General features: G+C 42.1%; 1 protein-coding gene across 9 annotated transcripts in view; it reads right to left on the bottom strand.

Moving 5' to 3' along the window:
• The window catches only part of zswim8 (zinc finger, SWIM-type containing 8), a 1,066,004-nt gene that overhangs the window by 689,045 nt on the left and 358,193 nt on the right, over positions 1 to 18,766 (bottom strand). For all 9 annotated transcript variants that reach the window (XR_013278281.1, XM_077494401.1, XM_077494403.1 and 6 more), the window contains one exon: positions 15,851 to 15,982. Coding sequence is in view for 8 of the 9 variants with exons in the window: in XM_077494401.1 (XP_077350527.1) it covers positions 15,851 to 15,982 (132 nt within the window). In the remaining variant the exon portion in view is untranslated. The remainder of the gene's footprint in view (positions 1 to 15,850; positions 15,983 to 18,766) is intronic.

The following is an 18,766-nucleotide window of genomic DNA, read 5'->3' as shown; positions in this document are numbered from 1 at the left end:
TTGGCACATACATCTGGCCTGGGAAAATGAACAATATTTTATTGTTGATTGTGCTATTTTTCCAAAAATGACTCAATAGCGCCGCCTAGAATTTTTTAACGACGCAGCCCCGGTTGTACGGTGAAGCAAGATCTTGGAAAATTTTTAGGTGTATGAGGGAGCCCAAGACCTACAAAAAAAAGTCTCTTGGACCTATATGCAGGGTTCTTGCAGGAATCACTCAGTGAAATTTTAGACCTTTTTTAGACCTTTTTAGACCACTATGAGAAAAATTTTAGACCAACTTCCCGACCGACCGAAGACCCCTAAAAAAACAAAAGGGGGGGGGGGGGGGGGGTCACATATTTGATTCTCAAAACCATGTCAACTTGCAGGGTTCTACACTAACTTTTCCACTACTAGCACTGGTGTGAGTAACGTTTTTAGTTGCTCGTACAGCACAGGATTTGGTCGCACCATTTTTTGTGGAGGTGTAGCATGACTTTACGCATACGCAACTCGATATATTTGCAAAATATTTGATTGGAACACAAGTTTTGCCTGCAACAGCAGTGGCTATCAAAACATACGATTCATTTCAATATTCAAAACTTGTAGTGACATTTGTTGCTTGTGTACATTAATCTTAAAAACACCACACATTTTTACGGTGTCTTCAAACGTGTTAAAAAACAACAACAAAAATGTCTTCTATATTTTCATATATTGAATCAATTATTTAAATAGACCACAACAAAGGGCTGGGCGATATGACTGAGAAATGTATCAGTTTAAATATTTATTAGTCGTTATTGTTATAATTGGGTTGTTGTTTTTTTCTATTCAAAATAAGGATCAGAACAAACAAAAGGCTGATAATTTGAAATATAAATATTTAACCTTTAAAAAGACACAATCACAATATGTGCACAGTGTGAAGTATTTCAGAAACATAAAATTTGAGACATTAGATAAACCTACCGTCCAGCCAAAAGAAATATGAAGCCACCTTATGGAACAATAAATCTATCAAACACATTTTAACCACTTAATATATCGAAAAAAATATTGCCAAAAGTAACCTTCCCTTTTTATCAACAATTTTTCTTTTTCTTTTGCCATCACATTCATTTTTGGTTAATGTATGACGTCTTTTTTTTGTTCTTTTTTTTTTTTTTTTGCTGTGCTTCATTTTGAGTTTGATGACGTTCATTGCGGGCACGTCTCAGTTCTCCTATCTACTTGTCATGCTAGTTGTGTACATTGACAGGGAAAAAAAAAAAAAAAAAAGAGAAGCGTGCGATGTGCTTTTAGCTTAGCTGGTGTGTTGGCTGTGGGATATACCTGTGTGAAGTTTGAATTCATGCATTGGATCGTCACGGGAGTTATTGTTTTGAGTCGCACGCAGTACCAACACCGGGACATACAAGTGCACCGAAAGGACTCGATAGCCAAGGGAAATACCGAAATGTACGACACCGGCTTCTGCTACTGTCTGTTGACACTCCCTGTGACGCGCGCGCGCGCGCACACACACTATCCCGTGCCGTAAGTTCGTCGTTCACCACCCTGCCTGTTTGTTTTTGTCCCGGTAGTGTTAGCTTGACATGTTGAGCTCGGGATGTCCGCAGAAAGCAACAACCAGTGTTGCCACAGTTACCTTGAAAAAGTAACTTAGTTACTTTACTGATTACTTGGTTTTAAAAGTAACTAAATTGCGTTACTGATTACTTGATTTTAAAAGTAACTAAGTTAGATTAAAAGTTACTTTTTTAGTTACTTTCAGCAGTTGCCGATAACACCATCTCAACATAAAAATAATGCAGTAGAAACGGAGTTCCAAATACTTTATTGAAAGTACATTTTTAACATGAAAATAAAGTTGTTGTTTTTTATGAAAAACAAAATAGGCAGTCTCTCTTGACTTCTTGTAACGTAAATACTTTTTATAAAACAAAAAATAAAAATCTATCCAGGTTGAAAATGAAAATCCCTTTAATTCCTCTATTGTTTGTTTGTTCCGCTATTCCAGTGTGTACACATGTATCAGTTTAAATATTTATTAGTAGTTATTGACAGTTATAATTGTTTTTTGGTTTGTTTGTTTGTTTTTTCACTTCAAAATAAGGATCAGGAAAACAAAAGGTTGATAATTTAATGTTAAATATAAATATTTAACCTTTAGACAGACACCAACACAATTAAACAGAATATGTGCACATTGTGAAGTATTTCAGAAACATAAATTTAAGACATGAAATAAACCTACTGTCCAGCCAAAAGAAATATGAAGCCACCTTATGGAACAATAATTCTATCAAACACATTAAAACCACTTAATATATGCAAAAATATTTCCAAAAGTTCATTTCCCTTTTTAATCAACAATTTTTGTTTTTAACAATTTTTGTTTTTCTTTTGCCATCACATTCATTTTTGGTTAGTGTATGACATCTTTTTTGTTTTTTTTAATCTGAGACACGATGATGACCACAGAATCACTACTGTTTATATTTTGTTTTTTGGGCTGTCGTTCATTTTTAGTTTGATGACGTAATCGCGGGCACGTCTCAGTTCTCCTATCTGCTGCTCATGCTAGTTGTAGACATTGACAGGGAGCCACAAACTGAGAAATGAGATACTTGCAGTGTGCTTTTAGCATAGCTGGTGTGTTGGCTGTGGGACATACCTGTGTCGTTTGAAACCATGCATTGGATCATCATGGGAGTTATTCTTTTTTGCTCGCGCACAGTACCAACGCCGGCCCGGGACATACAAGTGCACCGAGAGGACTCGATAGTCATGGGAAATACCGAGATGTACGGCACCGGCTTCTGCTAACTGTCTCCATTTGCATGTTGTCACTCGTTGTGCGCGCGCGCGCCGTGTCGCGAGCACGGCATTGACGGGAGCCCCCCCCCCCGCAAAAAAAAAAAAAGGTGCGTAACGTCTTTGCATTATGTTTACAACATCCGGGGAATGAAGCGTCTCTGAGCGCTACTTTGCTAGCTTTCTGTAAACACGGAGGTAGCTTGAATGGTGATGCTACTGAAATGTAAACAAAACAAGTAGAGCACGGCGCAGAACTCTTGCTATTGTTCTGAAAACCATAAAGCCTCACTCGCCTACTGAAAACGTGACTTGTCTGACGTCACTCCCCTGGCGAGAGGGCGGAGACGACCTCATCCCATAATGCTTCACGGACCAGTTGAGGATGGAAATAAATTATTTTTTTTACCACTTTTACGGTCCATAATGTACACTTTTTTTGTTGCGTTGTGTGCCTGTTGGTTAATAAAACTAGTAGTAAAAGTATCATCACTTTTGTTTTGAATGTGCAAACCATTCATGACCAGACCATGGCTGAATTCAGTGTGGTGATCAATGACTTCCGCCTCATCTTCGTAGTTAGCGGCAGTTGTATGTGACTGTTACAACAGTGAGATAGTTTGCCTTCTTCATGAAAATGTGGAGTAACGCATTGGATCTCTGGGCAGTAACTTTAATCAGACTACTTTGTAGAATAAAGTAACGCGTTAGACTATTAGTTACTTTGGGAAGCAAATTTTTTGAGTAACGCGTTACCGGCAACACTGGCAACAACGATAATTCCGCAACAACGATAATTCCTCCCCCTCCTGTTGTCGTATCTCGCGGCAAAACAAGCCCCCGCCGCGCGTCACATCTCACTTGCACCGCCCCACGTACCTTAGCTCCCGCCCGCCCGAATTACATTGAACTACAATGCAAACGCACACCCTCAAATGTCTCCTTCACTTTGAGCACGCAAATAACAGAAACAACGCAACACGCACATTTTTTGTTCTTTCTTTTTCTTTCTTTCTACAGAGCAGACACTTCTCGGAATGTAAGGAACGGACGTAAGAATTTTAGACTTGGGTAAATTAAATTTTAGAACTAGGATGAAAATATGGCTGTTTTTTAAGACATTTTAGGCCTAAAATTTAACTTTCTGAATTTTAGACTTTTTTTTAGACTTTTTAAGACCCCGCGGGAACCCTGTATATGCTAAAATGAACAGGAAGTGAGATACGAATTTTTGAATGTCCCGTTTTTGACGATTTTAGCACATTTACAGGGGGCATACTTTTGCCCACTTCTCCTACACGTTTCATCCGACTGACTTCAGACTTGCCAACGACAGGCGGAAAAATCTTGACTTTTCGGAATACTATATGATGGGGGGGGGCATCAAATTTTGTGTTTCGCAATGAAAAGGGATATGCTTAATAACTCCCCGGTACATGCTCCAAAAAATCCCAAATTTGACATGTATGTTTATAGTCAAGGCCTGAAGGTATCTCTATGACAATATTCAGTTATATATGCAGCGCCACCTAGCCCTTGAGGCGTGAAAAAAAAATACCCCACTTACGGTATTTTTACAAAAATTGTAAACACGTTTCGCAATGAAAAAGGATATGCTTAACTCATTCACTCCCAGCCATTTTCACAGAAGCAGTCCCGTTCGCTCCCGGCTGTTTTACTGGATTTTGACTGATTTTGCAAGGCCACAAAATATTGTGTTCTATTGCTATAAAAGCATAGAACCTATCAAAAGAAAGATTAAAGTCTCTTCTTTCATCAGAAAAAAAAGTATGTTTCTGTTTCCGTTTTGCAGCAATTAGCATTAGAAGAGAGCTAAGTTTCATCAGTTTTCACAAATCTATTTAAAATTGTAAGTAATTGAGCTTTTTTTCTAGATGGCCCTGGTTGATATCCTTTGCTCTGCTGCCACCTGCTGGCCGTTTGTGGAATAACTACCATTTCTGCAACCGTTCTTTGCAGTTGAGAGGCTGCATCAAAGCCTTCTGTATGCTCTAGCATAAAAAAATAAAAAAAAATAAAAAAGTATAAATACGTCTTTGGGACACTTAGAACATAAAAAAAAACATATTTATACGTTATTGGGAGCAAATTAGTTAATAACACCCCAGTGCATGCTCCAAAAAATCCCAAACTTGACAGGTATGTTTATAGTCAAGGCCTGAAAGTATCTCTATGACAACATATATGCAGCACCACCTAGCCCTTGAGGCAGAAAAAAAAATACCCCACATACGGTATTTTGTACAAAAAATGTAAACTCATTCTAAGTGTGATAACTAAGTCATTTATGAATATTCTTTTAATTGCCACCACTCAAAATGTTCACTGGCATCAGACCTATCCAAAAATACACTTTTTTTTATTTTTATTCAGTTTGATTTATTTTTGACAGCCTCTATGGACAATAAAAGCAACATTGTGCAATGAGTATGAACGATGATGGGTATATACTTTGACATAAAATACCAATCAGGGCAACTCATTGCCAAAAAATAAAAAAGGTCGCTGATTTTTGCAGATCTTAACAATCACCAAAACCCATTGAGCTTGTCACACTCATCACACCTGGCGGAAAAAAAAGAATCCAAATACATAGGTTTATCATGCTATTTTCAAAGAAATTCTGCTTCCAATGTGCCAGTACCCCAACGTGCCAGTACCCCAACGTGCCAGTACCCCAACGTGGAAAAAAAAAAAATCCAAATACATAGGTTTATCACGCTATTTTCAAAGAAATTCTGCTTCCAATGTGCCAGTACCCCAACGTGCCAGTACCCCAACGTGCAAGTACCCCAATGTGGCCCGGGCTGCGAGGAGCCTTTATAGCTGCTCGCAGCTCTAGTTTTTTGTTTTTTTTTTGTGTTTTTTTAATGTACTTTATTACGGTTTTATTCAAGTTATATTTGCTTGAGGGGATATCTGTGTGCAAATGCCTCTTTTTGTTGTTGTTTAATTGTCTCCTCCATTTCTCTACAGGCTGTATTGAGAATTTTGAGTCTCAAGGGTTGTTTTTTTTTTTTAAATGTACTTTATTAAGGTTTTATACAAGTTGTGGGCGGCACGGTAGTCGAGTGGTTAGCACGTCCGCTTCCCAGTTCTGAGGTCTCCGGTTCGAGTCCAGGCTCGGACCTTCCTGGGTGGAGTTTGCATGTTCTCCCCGTGCCCGCGTGGGTCTTCTCCGGGTACTCCGGTCTCCTCCCACATTCCAAAGACATGCATGGCAGGTTAATTGAGTGCTCTGAATTGTCCCTAGGTGTGCGTGTGAGTGTGGATGGTTGTTCGTCTCTGTGTGCCCTGCGATTGGTTGGCAACCAGTCCAGGGTGTCCCCCGCCTGCTGCCCAGAGCCAGCTGAGATGGGCGCCAGCAGCCCCCGCGACCCTTGTGAGGAATAAGCGGTCAAGAAAATGGATGGATATACAAGTTGTATTTGCTTGAGGGGATATCTGTGTGCAAATGCCTCTTTTTGTTGTTTAATTTTCTCCTCCATTTCTCTGCAGGCTGTATCGAGAATTTTGAGGGGGGGTTTTTTTTGGTGGTGGTGGTGTTTTTTTTTTTTGTTTTTTTTTGACAACTATCAAGGTGTACGACTTTGTTGTCTTTGCTCACAGTGATAAGTTATTGAATATTTTTTTTTCTTCTTCTTCTTCATCATTGATAGCTTAGTAAGCTGAATTGGAAATTTAGAGTCCACGTTGGAATTCTTATTTGTTTTCTTCTTTAATATGCTTGCGTGTGGCAATGTGGTCGCAATTCGCAAATGTCTTTTTTTTGTTGTTTTTTTTTGTTTTTTAATAATTCATTTGTATTATTATTTGTGGTTAATTCAATATGTAAGGGTCCAATGGTATATGCAGGGTTGCATTTTCATTCTGCGCATTATGTTAGTCAGAGTTTGAACCGGCAGGGTTTCTTTTTCTTTCATTTTTACTTACGATTGTTTAGCTTTTTTCCGTCTCTGTTGTTTACACAAGTTGTGTGGACAACTTTGGTTACTGTGGGATACACTGCTGTCTATTTTTTTTTTTTTGTTTATGGAGACTTTGGGTGTGTATTTGTTTCGGGGTATGGGGGCGGGTGCCTCATCACAGCATGTTTGGGTCATTTGTATGCTTTTTGTTTTTTGTCTGACTGGTTGGATCAAAGATATGCACTGAACCCATTACCGGAACTGTTGAAAGAACATGTTGATTTACAAGCAGAATCTGATTTAATTTCAACTAAAGAAGCTGAGCGCTTGCTATTATTGAGTCGAGGTACCCATTATGAACATGGTGACAAAGCTGGCCGGTTATTGGCTCATCAGTTGCGACGACGAGCGGCTTCCCGTTTAATACCCAGTGTTAAAGATGCTTGTAATGTTATTACTACTGATACAATTCAAATCAACGCCACATTTAAATTATTATATTCTTCGTTGTATAAATCTCCCCTCCGTGAGCCGGCACCTTAACGTGGTGGAGGGGTTTGCGTGTCCCAATGATCCTAGGAGCTATGTTGTCTGGGGCTTTATGCCCCTGGCAGGGTCACCCATGGTCCGAGGTGAGGGGCCAGACAAAGCACGGCTCAGAAGACCCCTTATGATGATGACTTAAAATGGATCACGTTTTCCCTTGCCCAGACGCGGGTCACCGGGGCCCCCCCTCTGGAGCCAGGCCTGGAGGCGGGGCTCGCTGGCGAGTGCCTGGTGGCCGGGCCTGCACCCATGGGGCCCGGCCGGGCACAGCCCGAAGAGGCAACGTGGGTCCCCTTTCCCACGGGCTCACCACCGGTGGGAGGGGCCAAAGGGGTCGGGTGCAGTGCAGGCTGGGTGGCAGCCAAGGGAGGAGACATTGGCGGACCGACCCCCGGCTACAGAAGCTGGCTCTTGGGACATGGAATGTCACCTCTCTGGCAGGGAAGGAGCCCCGAGCTGGTGTGCGAGGCCGAGAAGTTCCGACGAGACATAGTCGGACTTGCCTCCACACACAGCTTGGCCTCTGGTACCAGTCCTCTTGAGAGGGGTTGGACTCTCTTCCACTCTGGAGTTGCCCACGGTGTGAGGCGCAGAGCAGGTGTGGGCATACTTATTGCCCCCCGGCTCGGCGCCTGTACGTTGGGGTTTACCCCGGTGGACGAGAGGGTAGCCTCCCTCCGCCTTCAGGTGGGGGGACGGGTCCTGACTGTTGTTTGTGCATATGCACCAAACAGCAGCTCAGAGTACCGACCCTTTTTGGAGTCCTTGGAGGGTGTGCTGGAGAGCGCTCCCTCTGGGGACTCCCTCGTCCTGCTGGGGGACTTCAACGCTCACGTGGGGAATGACAGTGAGACCTGGAGGGGAGTGATTGGGAGGAACGGCCCCCCTGATCGGAACTCGAGCGGTGTTCTGTTATTGGACTTCTGTGCTCGTCACGGTTTGTCCATAACGAACACCATGTTCAAGCATAAGGGTGTCCATATGTGCACTTGGCACCAGGACACCCTAGGCCGCAGTTCGCTGATCGACTTTGTAGTCGTGTCATCGGATTTGCGGCCGCATGTTTTGGACACTCGGGTGAAGAGAGGGGCGGAGCTGTCAACTGATCACCACCTGGTGGTGTGTTGGCTCCGATGGTGGGGGAAGATGCCGGTCCGACCTGGCAGACCCAAACGTATTGTGAGGGTTTGCTGGGAACGTCTGGCGGAATCCCCTGTCAGAAAGAGTTTCAATGCCCACCTGCGGCAGAGCTTGTCCCTTGTCTCGGGGGAGGCGGGGGACATTGAGTCCGAATGGGCCATGTTCCGCGCCTCCATTGTTGAGGCGGCCGATCGGAGCTGTGGCGGTAAGGTGGTCGGTGCCTGTCGCGGCGGCAATCTTCGAACCCGCTGGTGGACACCAGCGGTAAGGGATGCTGTCAAGCTGAAGAAGGAGTCCTATCGGGCCTTTTTGGCCTGTCGGACTCCGGAGGCAGCTGACAGGTACCGGATGGCCAAGAGGAACGCGGCTTCGGCGGTTGCTGAGGCAAAAACTCGGACATGGGAGGAGTTCGGTGAGGCCATGGAAAACGACTTCCGGACGGCTTCGAGGAAATTCTGGTCCACCATCCAGCGTCTCAGGAGAGGAAAGCAGTGCACCATTAACACTGTGTATAGTGGCGATGGGGTGTTGCTGACCTCGACTCGGGACGTCGTGAAGCGGTGGGGGGAATACTTCGAAGACCTCCTCAATTCCACCAACACGTCTCCTTTTGAGGAAGCAGAGTCTGGGGACTCTGGGGTGGGCTCTCCTATCTCTGGGGTCGAAGTCACTGAGGTGGTTGGAAAGCTCCTCGGTGGCAGGGCCCCGGGGGTGGATGAGATCCGTCCGGAGTTCCTAAAGACTCTGGATGTTGTGGGGCTGTCGTGGTTGACACGCCTCTACAACATCGCGTGGACATCGGGGACAGTGCCTCTGGATTGGCAGACCGGGGTGGTGGTGGTGGACCGGAGGGTGTGTTCCAACTACAGAGGGATCACACTCCTCAGCCTCCCTGGTAAGGTCTGTTCAGGGGTGCTGGAGAGGAGGGTCCGTCGGGAGGTCGAATCTCGGATTCAGGAGGAGCAGTGTGGTTTTCGTCCTGGCCGTGGAACAGTGGACCAGCTCTACACCCTCCGCAGGATCCTCGAGGGTGCGTGGGAGTTCGCTCAACCAGTTCACATGTGTTTTGTGGATTTGGAGAAGGCGTTCGACCGTGTCCCTCGGGGAGTTCTGTGGGGGGTGCTTCGGGAGTACGGGGTGCCGGGCCCCTTGATACGGGCTGTTCGGTCCCTGTACGACCGTTGCCAGAGTTTGGTCCGCATTGCCGGCAGTAAGTCGGATTCGTTTCCGGTGAGGGTTGGACTCCGCCAAGGTTGCCCTTTGTCACCGATTCTGTTCATAACTTTTATGGACAGAATTTCTAGGCGCAGCCGAGGCGTGGAGGGGTTCCGGTTTGGTGGCCTCAGCATTGCATTTCTGCTCTTTGCAGATGATGTGGTGCTGTTGGCTTCATCAAGCCGGGGCCTCCAGCTCTCACTGGAGCGGTTCGCAGCCGAGTGTGAAGCGGCTGGGATGAGGATCAGCACCTCCAAATCCGAGACCATGGTCCTCAGTCGGAAAAGGGTGGAGTGTCGTTTTCAGGTCAGGGATGAGATCCTGCCCCAAGTGGAGGAGTTCAAGTATCTTGGGGTCTTGTTCACGCGTGAGGGTAGGATGGAGCGGGAGATCGACAGGCGGATCGGTGCAGCGTCTGCAGTGATGCGGACTCTGTATCAGTCCGTCGTGGTAAAGAAAGAGCTGAGCCAAAAGGAAAAGCTCTCGATTTACCGGTCGATCTACGTTCCAACCCTCACCTATGGTCACGAGCTGTGGGTCGTGACCGAAAGAATGAGATCCAAGCGGCCGAAATTAGTTTCCTCCGCAGGGTGTCCGGGCTCTCCCTTAGAGATAGGGTGAAAAGCTCGGTCATCCGGGAGGGACTCAGAGTCGAGCCGCTGCTTCTCCGCGTTGAGAGGAGCCAGCTGAGGTGGCTCGGGCATCTGGTTCGGATGCCTCCTGGACGCCTCCCTGGGGAGGTGTTCCGGGCATGTCCCTCTGGCGGGAGGCCCCGGGGACGACCCAGGACACGCTGGAGAGACTATGTCTCTCGGCTGGCCTGGGAACGCCTTGGGATCCCGCCGGAGGAGCTGGTTGAAGTGGCTGGGGAGAGGGAAGTCTGGGTTTCCCTCCTTAAGCTGCTGCCCCCGCGACCCGACCCCGGATAAGCGGAAGAAGATGGATGGATGGATGGATGGATGGATGGATGGATGGATGGTTGTATAAATCTGAGAGTCCTGTGGATTCAACTCAAATGGATGAGTTTCTTAAAGATTTACCGAACCCGGTCGTTGACCCTGATATCGCTGAACAGCTGGACTCACAGTTCTCTCTAGAAGAAGTTAAAAATGCAATTGTTGCAATGCAGTCTAACAAGGCTCCTGCCCCAGATGGTTTTCATGTAGATTTCTTGAAAAAATTTATTGGAAAATTTGCGCCACTGCTTTTGTCTGTGTTCAATGAGGCCTTAGAATGTGGTTCGTTGCCACCCACCTTGACACAAGCTACTATTACCCTCCTCCTTAAGAAGGACAAAGACCCAACCTCATGTGCTTCTTATAGACCATTATCTTTGCTTAATGCTGATGTGAAGGTGTTGGCTAAAGTAATTGCATCTCGTTTAGAAACAGTACTTCCGTGTATTATATCTGAGCAGCAAAATGGTTTCATAAAGGGACATCAGCTATTTTTTAATACCCGTACACTTTTTAATATCATTTATGCTAAACGCACTGCTGAACTACCGGAGATAGTAATTTCATTAGATGTGAAAAAGCTTTTGATAGAGTGGAGTGGAAGTATTTGTTTGCTGTTTTGAAGAAATTTGGGTTTGGTAATAAGTTTATTTCTTGGATTTGTCTTCTTTACTCATCCCCTAAAGCCAGTGTTCATACTAATGATACTTATTATGACGATTTTAATCTTGGACGTGAAACTCGTCAAGGCTGCCCGCTGTCACCTTTACTCTTTGCTATTGCTATTGAGCCCTTGTCGATTGCGCTGAGATCGTCTTCCTTGTTTAGTGGAATTGTTCGAAATGGGGTAGAGTATAGATTATCTTTATATGCTGATGATTTATTATTGCGCAACATCCGAACTACCACATCCTGCGCTTGTTTGGGACTTATACAATTTAAGGTTATACATAGAGTCCATTTTTCTAAAACAAAACTCTCTGAATTTTATCCAGAGGTTGCGGATATATGTGAAAAATGTCATGGATCTCCTTGTAATCTTAGTCATATGTTTTATTCGTGTCCAAACCTGTTTGATTTTTGGACTGGATATTTTGGTATTATGTCTACTGTACTTCAAGTGCAGTTACAATCTTCCCCGTTGGTAGCCATATTTGGTGTACATGACACTACGCTTGCATTTTTTTAAACTTGAAAAGATTAAATATACGTTGAGAGGATCTACTGAGGGATTTTTCAAGTGGCAGCCTCTAATCACTTACTTCAAAAAGCTGAAGCTATTACCCATGTAGATGTGTGCCTGTTTTGTTTTGTTTTTTGTTAACCATGTGGGGTCAAGCCGAGGTGGGGGGGGGGGGGGGGGGGTGTTGTGGATTGTTGGGACGGGGTTTGTTTTGTGTATGCTTAATGTATAGGTATTTTTGTACAAATTGTAAGCGATGCCATTTGCAAAAAGCACAGTATATTGTATAATTGTTGTTTGTATTATTTTTTTGTGCAATAAAAATATTTTGGAAAAAAAATAGATTTTTCTATTACAATGAAATAAGATTTACTCTGGTGCAATGAATTCCACATTTTCTGTAAAATATTAAACAAAGTGCTTTTAGAAATAAATAAGACTTCTTTTAACCAAAATACTTTGTATTTTCACAGATTTCTGTAATTTTAGCAGCGGTAGTGTTCCAACATTAAATGATTATGGAAAAGAATTGTTTTTGAACATATATTAATCGCAGTCAAAACCGAAATGCTTCCAAACGCTAACTTTTAATTCTGGGGAGAAAACATGTCTCTCATTAACTTCCGCTGCCACAATCCTCACCATGTGAGTTCCTTTAAGTGTCCGGGCGGCAGGCGTGTCTTTTACTTTCATTCCGCAAGCTAGGGTAGTGTTTCTGTCATTAAATTATTATGGAAAATAATCGTTTTTCAACATTTATGAATCATAATCTAATCACCACGTGTCAAACCTCGATGAATCTAATAATCGATGTATTGGCACACCCCTAATTTATGTTCAAATAAAAGTGATGTTACATTGGAAAAATAAACTCAGGTAGAAATTAAAATAGTACTAAGAGAAAAAAAAATACTTGCACAAATATTTGAGTACTGTGTATGATGAGTAGACTAAGGAGGTGCCATTGTTTTTTACTGTTTGCAAATAATGTAAAAATCCTGACATTTATCAAGAAATTGCAATATTTAAAATAAAATGAATAAATACAGAAGATAAAGGTTCAGTTTAAAATACCTGTAGCGGTTTAAAGATTCATTTGCAGTAAAACGTTTTGTTTTCATTTTATTATGATAGTAAGAGTACAGATACGATATAATGTTACAAGAAAAAAAGACTAATTTCTTCAAAAGTTACTCTACTTCTGGTTATAGGTTTAGGTTATTTTGTAAAGCATCCAATAGGGTTCTACAGCGCTATAGCAATTTTCACATTTAAGCACTAAGCAGTAGTTTTCTCCGTAGGTAAACTAATGTATTTTACGAGGTCTTTTTCTTTTCTTTTTTTTTTTTTTTTCTTTTTTTTTTTTTACAGATACAAGTTACTTTTGGACCCATATATGCCTCCATAAAATTACTATGTTTATACATCATTCAGGAAATAAAGTCAGTCCAAATGTGTATAGGCTTCAAATCTTGAGATGAAAATTCTGACTTCAATGTGTTCAGTTTTCATGACAATTAACAACACGAGATGAGCTAGCTAGCGCTGAATTACAAGCTATGATTGTACAATAAATCTTACCTTTATAAAAAAACTGCTTTCTTTTTGCCCACTTTGAGGCCTCTGCATGTCAACCAACGTGGAAGCTGTTCCACACTGTGTTGGTATATTGAAGCATGTTGAAATGTTCACGCCTGCGACGTCCTCTTCTTCCATAATGACCATATGCTGGTGTCGCTATTCTGTTTGTTTGGGATTCCGGACCTCGTGCATACTAATGAGAATAATGTGACCTCTTTTGAGATCAACTGTCGTTGAGCCCGCTCCCAACTCCTCCAGAGCCCGCCCCCTTCTCTACGAGTACAAATCACAGAGCTCTATGAGTACGAATCATTCTGCTACATCTGCAGCGCAAGAAATGGTGCAAAAGCCACGTGACTGGACAGCAGCAGAAAAAACACTTGTGACTCCTACTGGCTACTACTTAGACTACAAGTTGTCATTTCTACAGGTACAAATCATGATTTTTACAGATACAAAATTTTTTTTACGTTCAAATTTTTTTTACGCACACATTTTTTTTTAGCACACATTTTCTATTTTACAGGTACAAGTTTTATACAGGTACAATTTCTTTTACGTACACATTTTTTTTTACAGGTACAATTTTCTTTACAGGTACAAATCATGCCTTTTACAGATATAAATTTTACTTTTTTCTACAGGTAAAATTTTTTGTATGTTACTTCTGTACCATATTTACCTCCATATATGACTGCTTTGCAAGCAGTAGCACTAGTTTTACTGCTTTGCTCCGCAGCAGTCCCATCGTAATCCACAGCAGTCCCATATTCAGTATGAGAGAATAAGATGTAACCGCTTTGCTTTGCAAGTACTGCTCTGCTGCGCAGCAGTCCCATAATTTAACTCTTACAATGTTAAATAAATAAAGGAAGTGTGTAAAAAAATAACCTTGCCAGCAAGCTGAATTCTTGCAAATGGCATTGGCAAATGGCACTTCATTTATATAGCGCTTTTCCACCTTACAAGGCCCTCAAAGCGCTTTACATTTTTGACTACCCATTCACCTGCTGATGACGCAGCATCAGGAGCAATTGGGGTTTCAGTATCTTGCTCAAGGATACGTCGACGTGGTCACAATGGCATGGGATCGAACCCACAATCTCTGGGTTGGAAGACGACCACCATACCAGTGAGCCATGCCGCCCCACACACCGTGGTATTTGAGAGTTCAAAAACTCCAGGGAATCCATCTTGTACCGCTCACACTGATACGTTTGCAACAACCTTTTTTAGGTCGGACCAATCAGGCGTTGTGTCGGACCAATCAGGCGTTGTTTAGGGCGGGACAAAACCAAGAAGCGGCGATGGTGGGGGGAAATAAACAAAAGGAACAGATGAACGTACGCTGCAATTAATTCTGCTCTAGGAGAATTACTCACTGTTTACTTGTTGAATGTTGAACGGCGAGCGGCACTTAAGCCCAATTCACACTGACTGCGAAACGGCTACAGTGTGTTTTCTGTACGGCGGCCGTACGGATGCCGCAAGGACTGCAATTCACACCGCGTGCGTTGCGTGTCCGGAAATCTACTCCCGACAGACCATGAGATCACATGGGGTTCATGCTGGCAATGTGAGTTCAGCCGATAACAACAGTGTATAGTCCTATTTGTAAACAATAGCCACGCTTGCCTGTTGTCACATCAATATGCTTTTTGGATATTATTTCTGGGACTTCTACCATGGCTGTTCTCCATGGATAACAGTTTAATTTATCCTGAGCTATTTTTTTGTCTTAAATGTCCAATTGATGTCATGCTATGCAGCTAGCGAGCTTCCCTCCCCAAAAAAACAAGTTTGTTTATTTTGAAATATACCGGATTTACCTTAATGCGAGACGCTCGATTTCCTGTCCGGCTCGTGTATTTTCTTCGGGTTCATGAAAATCCGCATGCGGCGTCCGGAAGAAATAGAACGCTTGCGGAAACCTTCCGCATCGCCCCAGTCGTTCCGCACCGGAGACGCACCGCACCGAAGCTGGTGTGAATTGACACGTAGACTTGAATGCGTTCTATCCTTGAGGCGTCCGTACGGCCGCCGTACGGAAAATGCACCGCAGCCGTTCCGCAGTCAGTGTGAATTGGGCTTTAGTGTATTTTTATTTGGTAAAGATGTTCAAGCTTCCCCCCTCTCCCCCAAGACGAGACCGAAGACAACATTTACATCCAAAGCCTGGATTTGATCAAAACAAACGTGCAAAGACGCCATATCGTCCAATCAGCAGCAAGTACAGCAAGTCCCTCCTTTCACGAACGGATAAGCCGAGTGAATTCCAGATTGATAATGTGAATCACAATTATCAATCAAGGTTATATAGGGGCAACAGTGGCAGACATCTCATATGAAAAAAAAAATTGAGATATTTCTGGTCAGAAAAATAAACACGTTTGTACTTGGGCCAGTATTTTTTTGCAAGGTGACCAAGATGACACTAATCAACAGAACGACAAAAAAGTTGAAAAATATTATGTGAAATTAACTAAACCTACCTTTGTCTGTGGCTGGTCCACTTTTAGGTCTGGAGGTTTCGCCAGAAGTTCATTTGCTAAATCCACAGCCAGTCGACATGCTTCATTATTGTATCCATGAGCATGTAGAGCCTCAGCACATGCAAACAACACCTATTGAAACAAAATCCTTTTGAGTCATTCTATTGCAAAAAGTGGTACTTTGACATACAAACATAATTTGTTCCATGAATATGCTGTACTTTACCCACCTTTACCCATAGATCCTTACCCTAATCTTAACCATCACAACCGATTGCCTAACCCTAACCCGAACCCAATTCAAACCTAAACTCTAAAACAAAGTGTTGACCTTCAAAAAGAGGTCTTGAGAAGTGAGGACCGGCCAAAATGTCCTCACTTCACAAAAATGTCCTCATTCTGTTGGATAAAGACGTGTTTTGGTCCTCACAATGTAGTATGTACAAAAACACATCCACACGCACGCACACGCACCCACATTACAAAAAACCCCAAAACAAACTCCAATATAATGAGCGAAGTTGTTTTTGTTTTTGTTTTTTGATTAACATTTGATTGAAATTTTTAAACAATGCCCAATATAGACATGTATGTGGCAAATAGTCACATCACAATATAAGATATGTACATAGAAAACATTCATCGACTGCATGGAGTATTGTGCTTAAACTCAAACAACAAAAACCATCAACTCAAACAACAAAGAACAACTAAAACAAGAATGTCAAAAGCAAATTTAAAAAGTAAATCAATAACTTAAAAAAGAAACAATAATAATAATAATAATAATAATAATAATAATAATAATAATAATAATAATAATAATAATAATAATAACAATAATAATAAATAACTAGAGCTGCGAGCAGCTATGAAGGGCCCTCGCAACCTGGGCCACGTTGGGGTACTTGCACGTCGGGGTACTGGCACGTTGGGGTACTGTCAAATAGGACAAGAACCAACTAAAATGTTTTTGACAAGCCGAGTGTGTGCAAAGTTTTATCAAAAAGCCAAAGATGGTGTGCAATTCCCAACATAAATTCAAAATGGCGGACTTCCTTTTAGGTTTAGCATACGGCTACAGAATACTTTTTGTAGGTCTTAAGCTAATAGGTATGTGTTAGAGTTATTGTGTATATATTATTCTATATTTTCTCTTTTATTACATAGAGTTAATTGTCAACTATGTATTCAGTATTTCACTATCTGTTTGGAGCTGCTGCATGTGTATTCAACCTAAGGATGTCTGGAGTGCGGGAATGAAGAACTTCGCACCAGGACAACAATTGGCCTAAAACAGGGGTGTCAAACTCATGTTAGCTCACGGGCCGCATGGAGGAAAATATATTACCAAGTGGGCCGCATCGGTAAAATAACGGTAGATATCTTAAAAAACGATTGCCGCCAATTATACGCAGATTTTTGCTATTTGTGTGCCAGGCCTAAATTACGGAGCTCAACTGTCATCATATTGTTCCAAGAAGTAACACAAATGCGAATATATATAATAATATATATATATATATATATATTATTCCCGGAATGCATTGTGTGGCAAGTTAATGACATTATAAGGACGTTAATCCTTGTCATATCTCCAAGTATTTGTGTAATTTGTGTAATATTTAACACATTTATGTCGGTCTATGATTAAAAATAATAATAATAATAATAATAATAATAATAATAATAATAATAATAATAATAATAATAATAATAATAATACAAACATATATCTTTAAGTTGTGTGTAAAATAATGACATCCAGGACCATTCCCCCATACAAGTTGCATTATGTTTTGATTGTGGACGGCTGATTAATTAGTCCGACTTAAAATTTAATTTCATTTTTTTACTTTACAAAACCAATCAACATGCGGCCCGCGGGCTGGATCAGGCCCGCAAAGCGGTTTAATCCGGCCCGCGGGCCGCATGTTTGACACCACTGGCCTAAAAGGATTAGTGATCAAAGGATGTCTACTTCACACCAGGACAACAGACAGCTTTCAATGATTAGTGATCAAAGGATGTTTCCTGTGTTTCTGACTGCTGTAATCACATCAGGACAACAGACAGCATTCAATGATTAGTGGTCAAAGGATGTTTCCTGTGTTTCTGACTGATGTAATCGTTTATCACATTGCTGCTATTTCCCCATTTCCCTTAGAGGCAGCATGTGACCCTTTGTTTGTAAGATTGAATCCCAAATAAAAGAGGAGGTGGGAAGTTGTGTCAGAAGGGGCTGGGAGCTTGTGATCTGCGTACATCTCTCTGTCAGCTTCTCCTCGCGAGTGATCTAATCCTTGTGTCTTCTCATTCTTTTTTCTGTTTAATTTTAAATGTTGCAGGTGTAAACCTGACAGTATGCCTCCCAGTTTTCACAAATCTAGGTCAAGTCATCTTTAGTTGTGTATCGCTTGAATCATACAATTGGAAATGCTCCATAAAAATGCATAGAGGGCGCTATTGAGCACAACGTTGGGTTACTTGCACGTCAGGGTACTGGCACGTTTGGGTACTGTTACGTGGAACAAGGACCATTTAAAATGTTAATGTTTTTTCCATGCCTTGTCTGTGCAAAGTTTAATGAAAAAGGCCCAAAATGATGTATAATTCCCAAAATAAAATCAAAATAGCAGACTTCCTCTTTGGTTTGGTAAATGGCAACATAATACTTTTTTGTAGGTCTTAGGCTGATAGGGGTCTGTCCTAATTTTCACAAATCTAGCATAATCATACAATCGGAAATGCTTCATAAAAATGTCTAGAGGGATCTATTTATTGCAAATTGCACAATAAATCTCTATAAATTCATGTTCATGACAAGTCTGATGTGTGTGCAAAGTTTCATGAGTTTTCACACATGTATAGATAAAAAAAAAAAAAAAAAAAAAGCAGCACTTGGCAAACAATACA

This window comes from Festucalex cinctus, chromosome 14 (assembly GCF_051991245.1).
Source record: "Festucalex cinctus isolate MCC-2025b chromosome 14, RoL_Fcin_1.0, whole genome shotgun sequence".
Lineage (NCBI taxonomy): Eukaryota > Metazoa > Chordata > Actinopteri > Syngnathiformes > Syngnathidae > Festucalex > Festucalex cinctus.
Note: the sequence above shows the minus strand (reverse complement) of the source record. Positions and strands in the feature narration are given on the sequence as shown.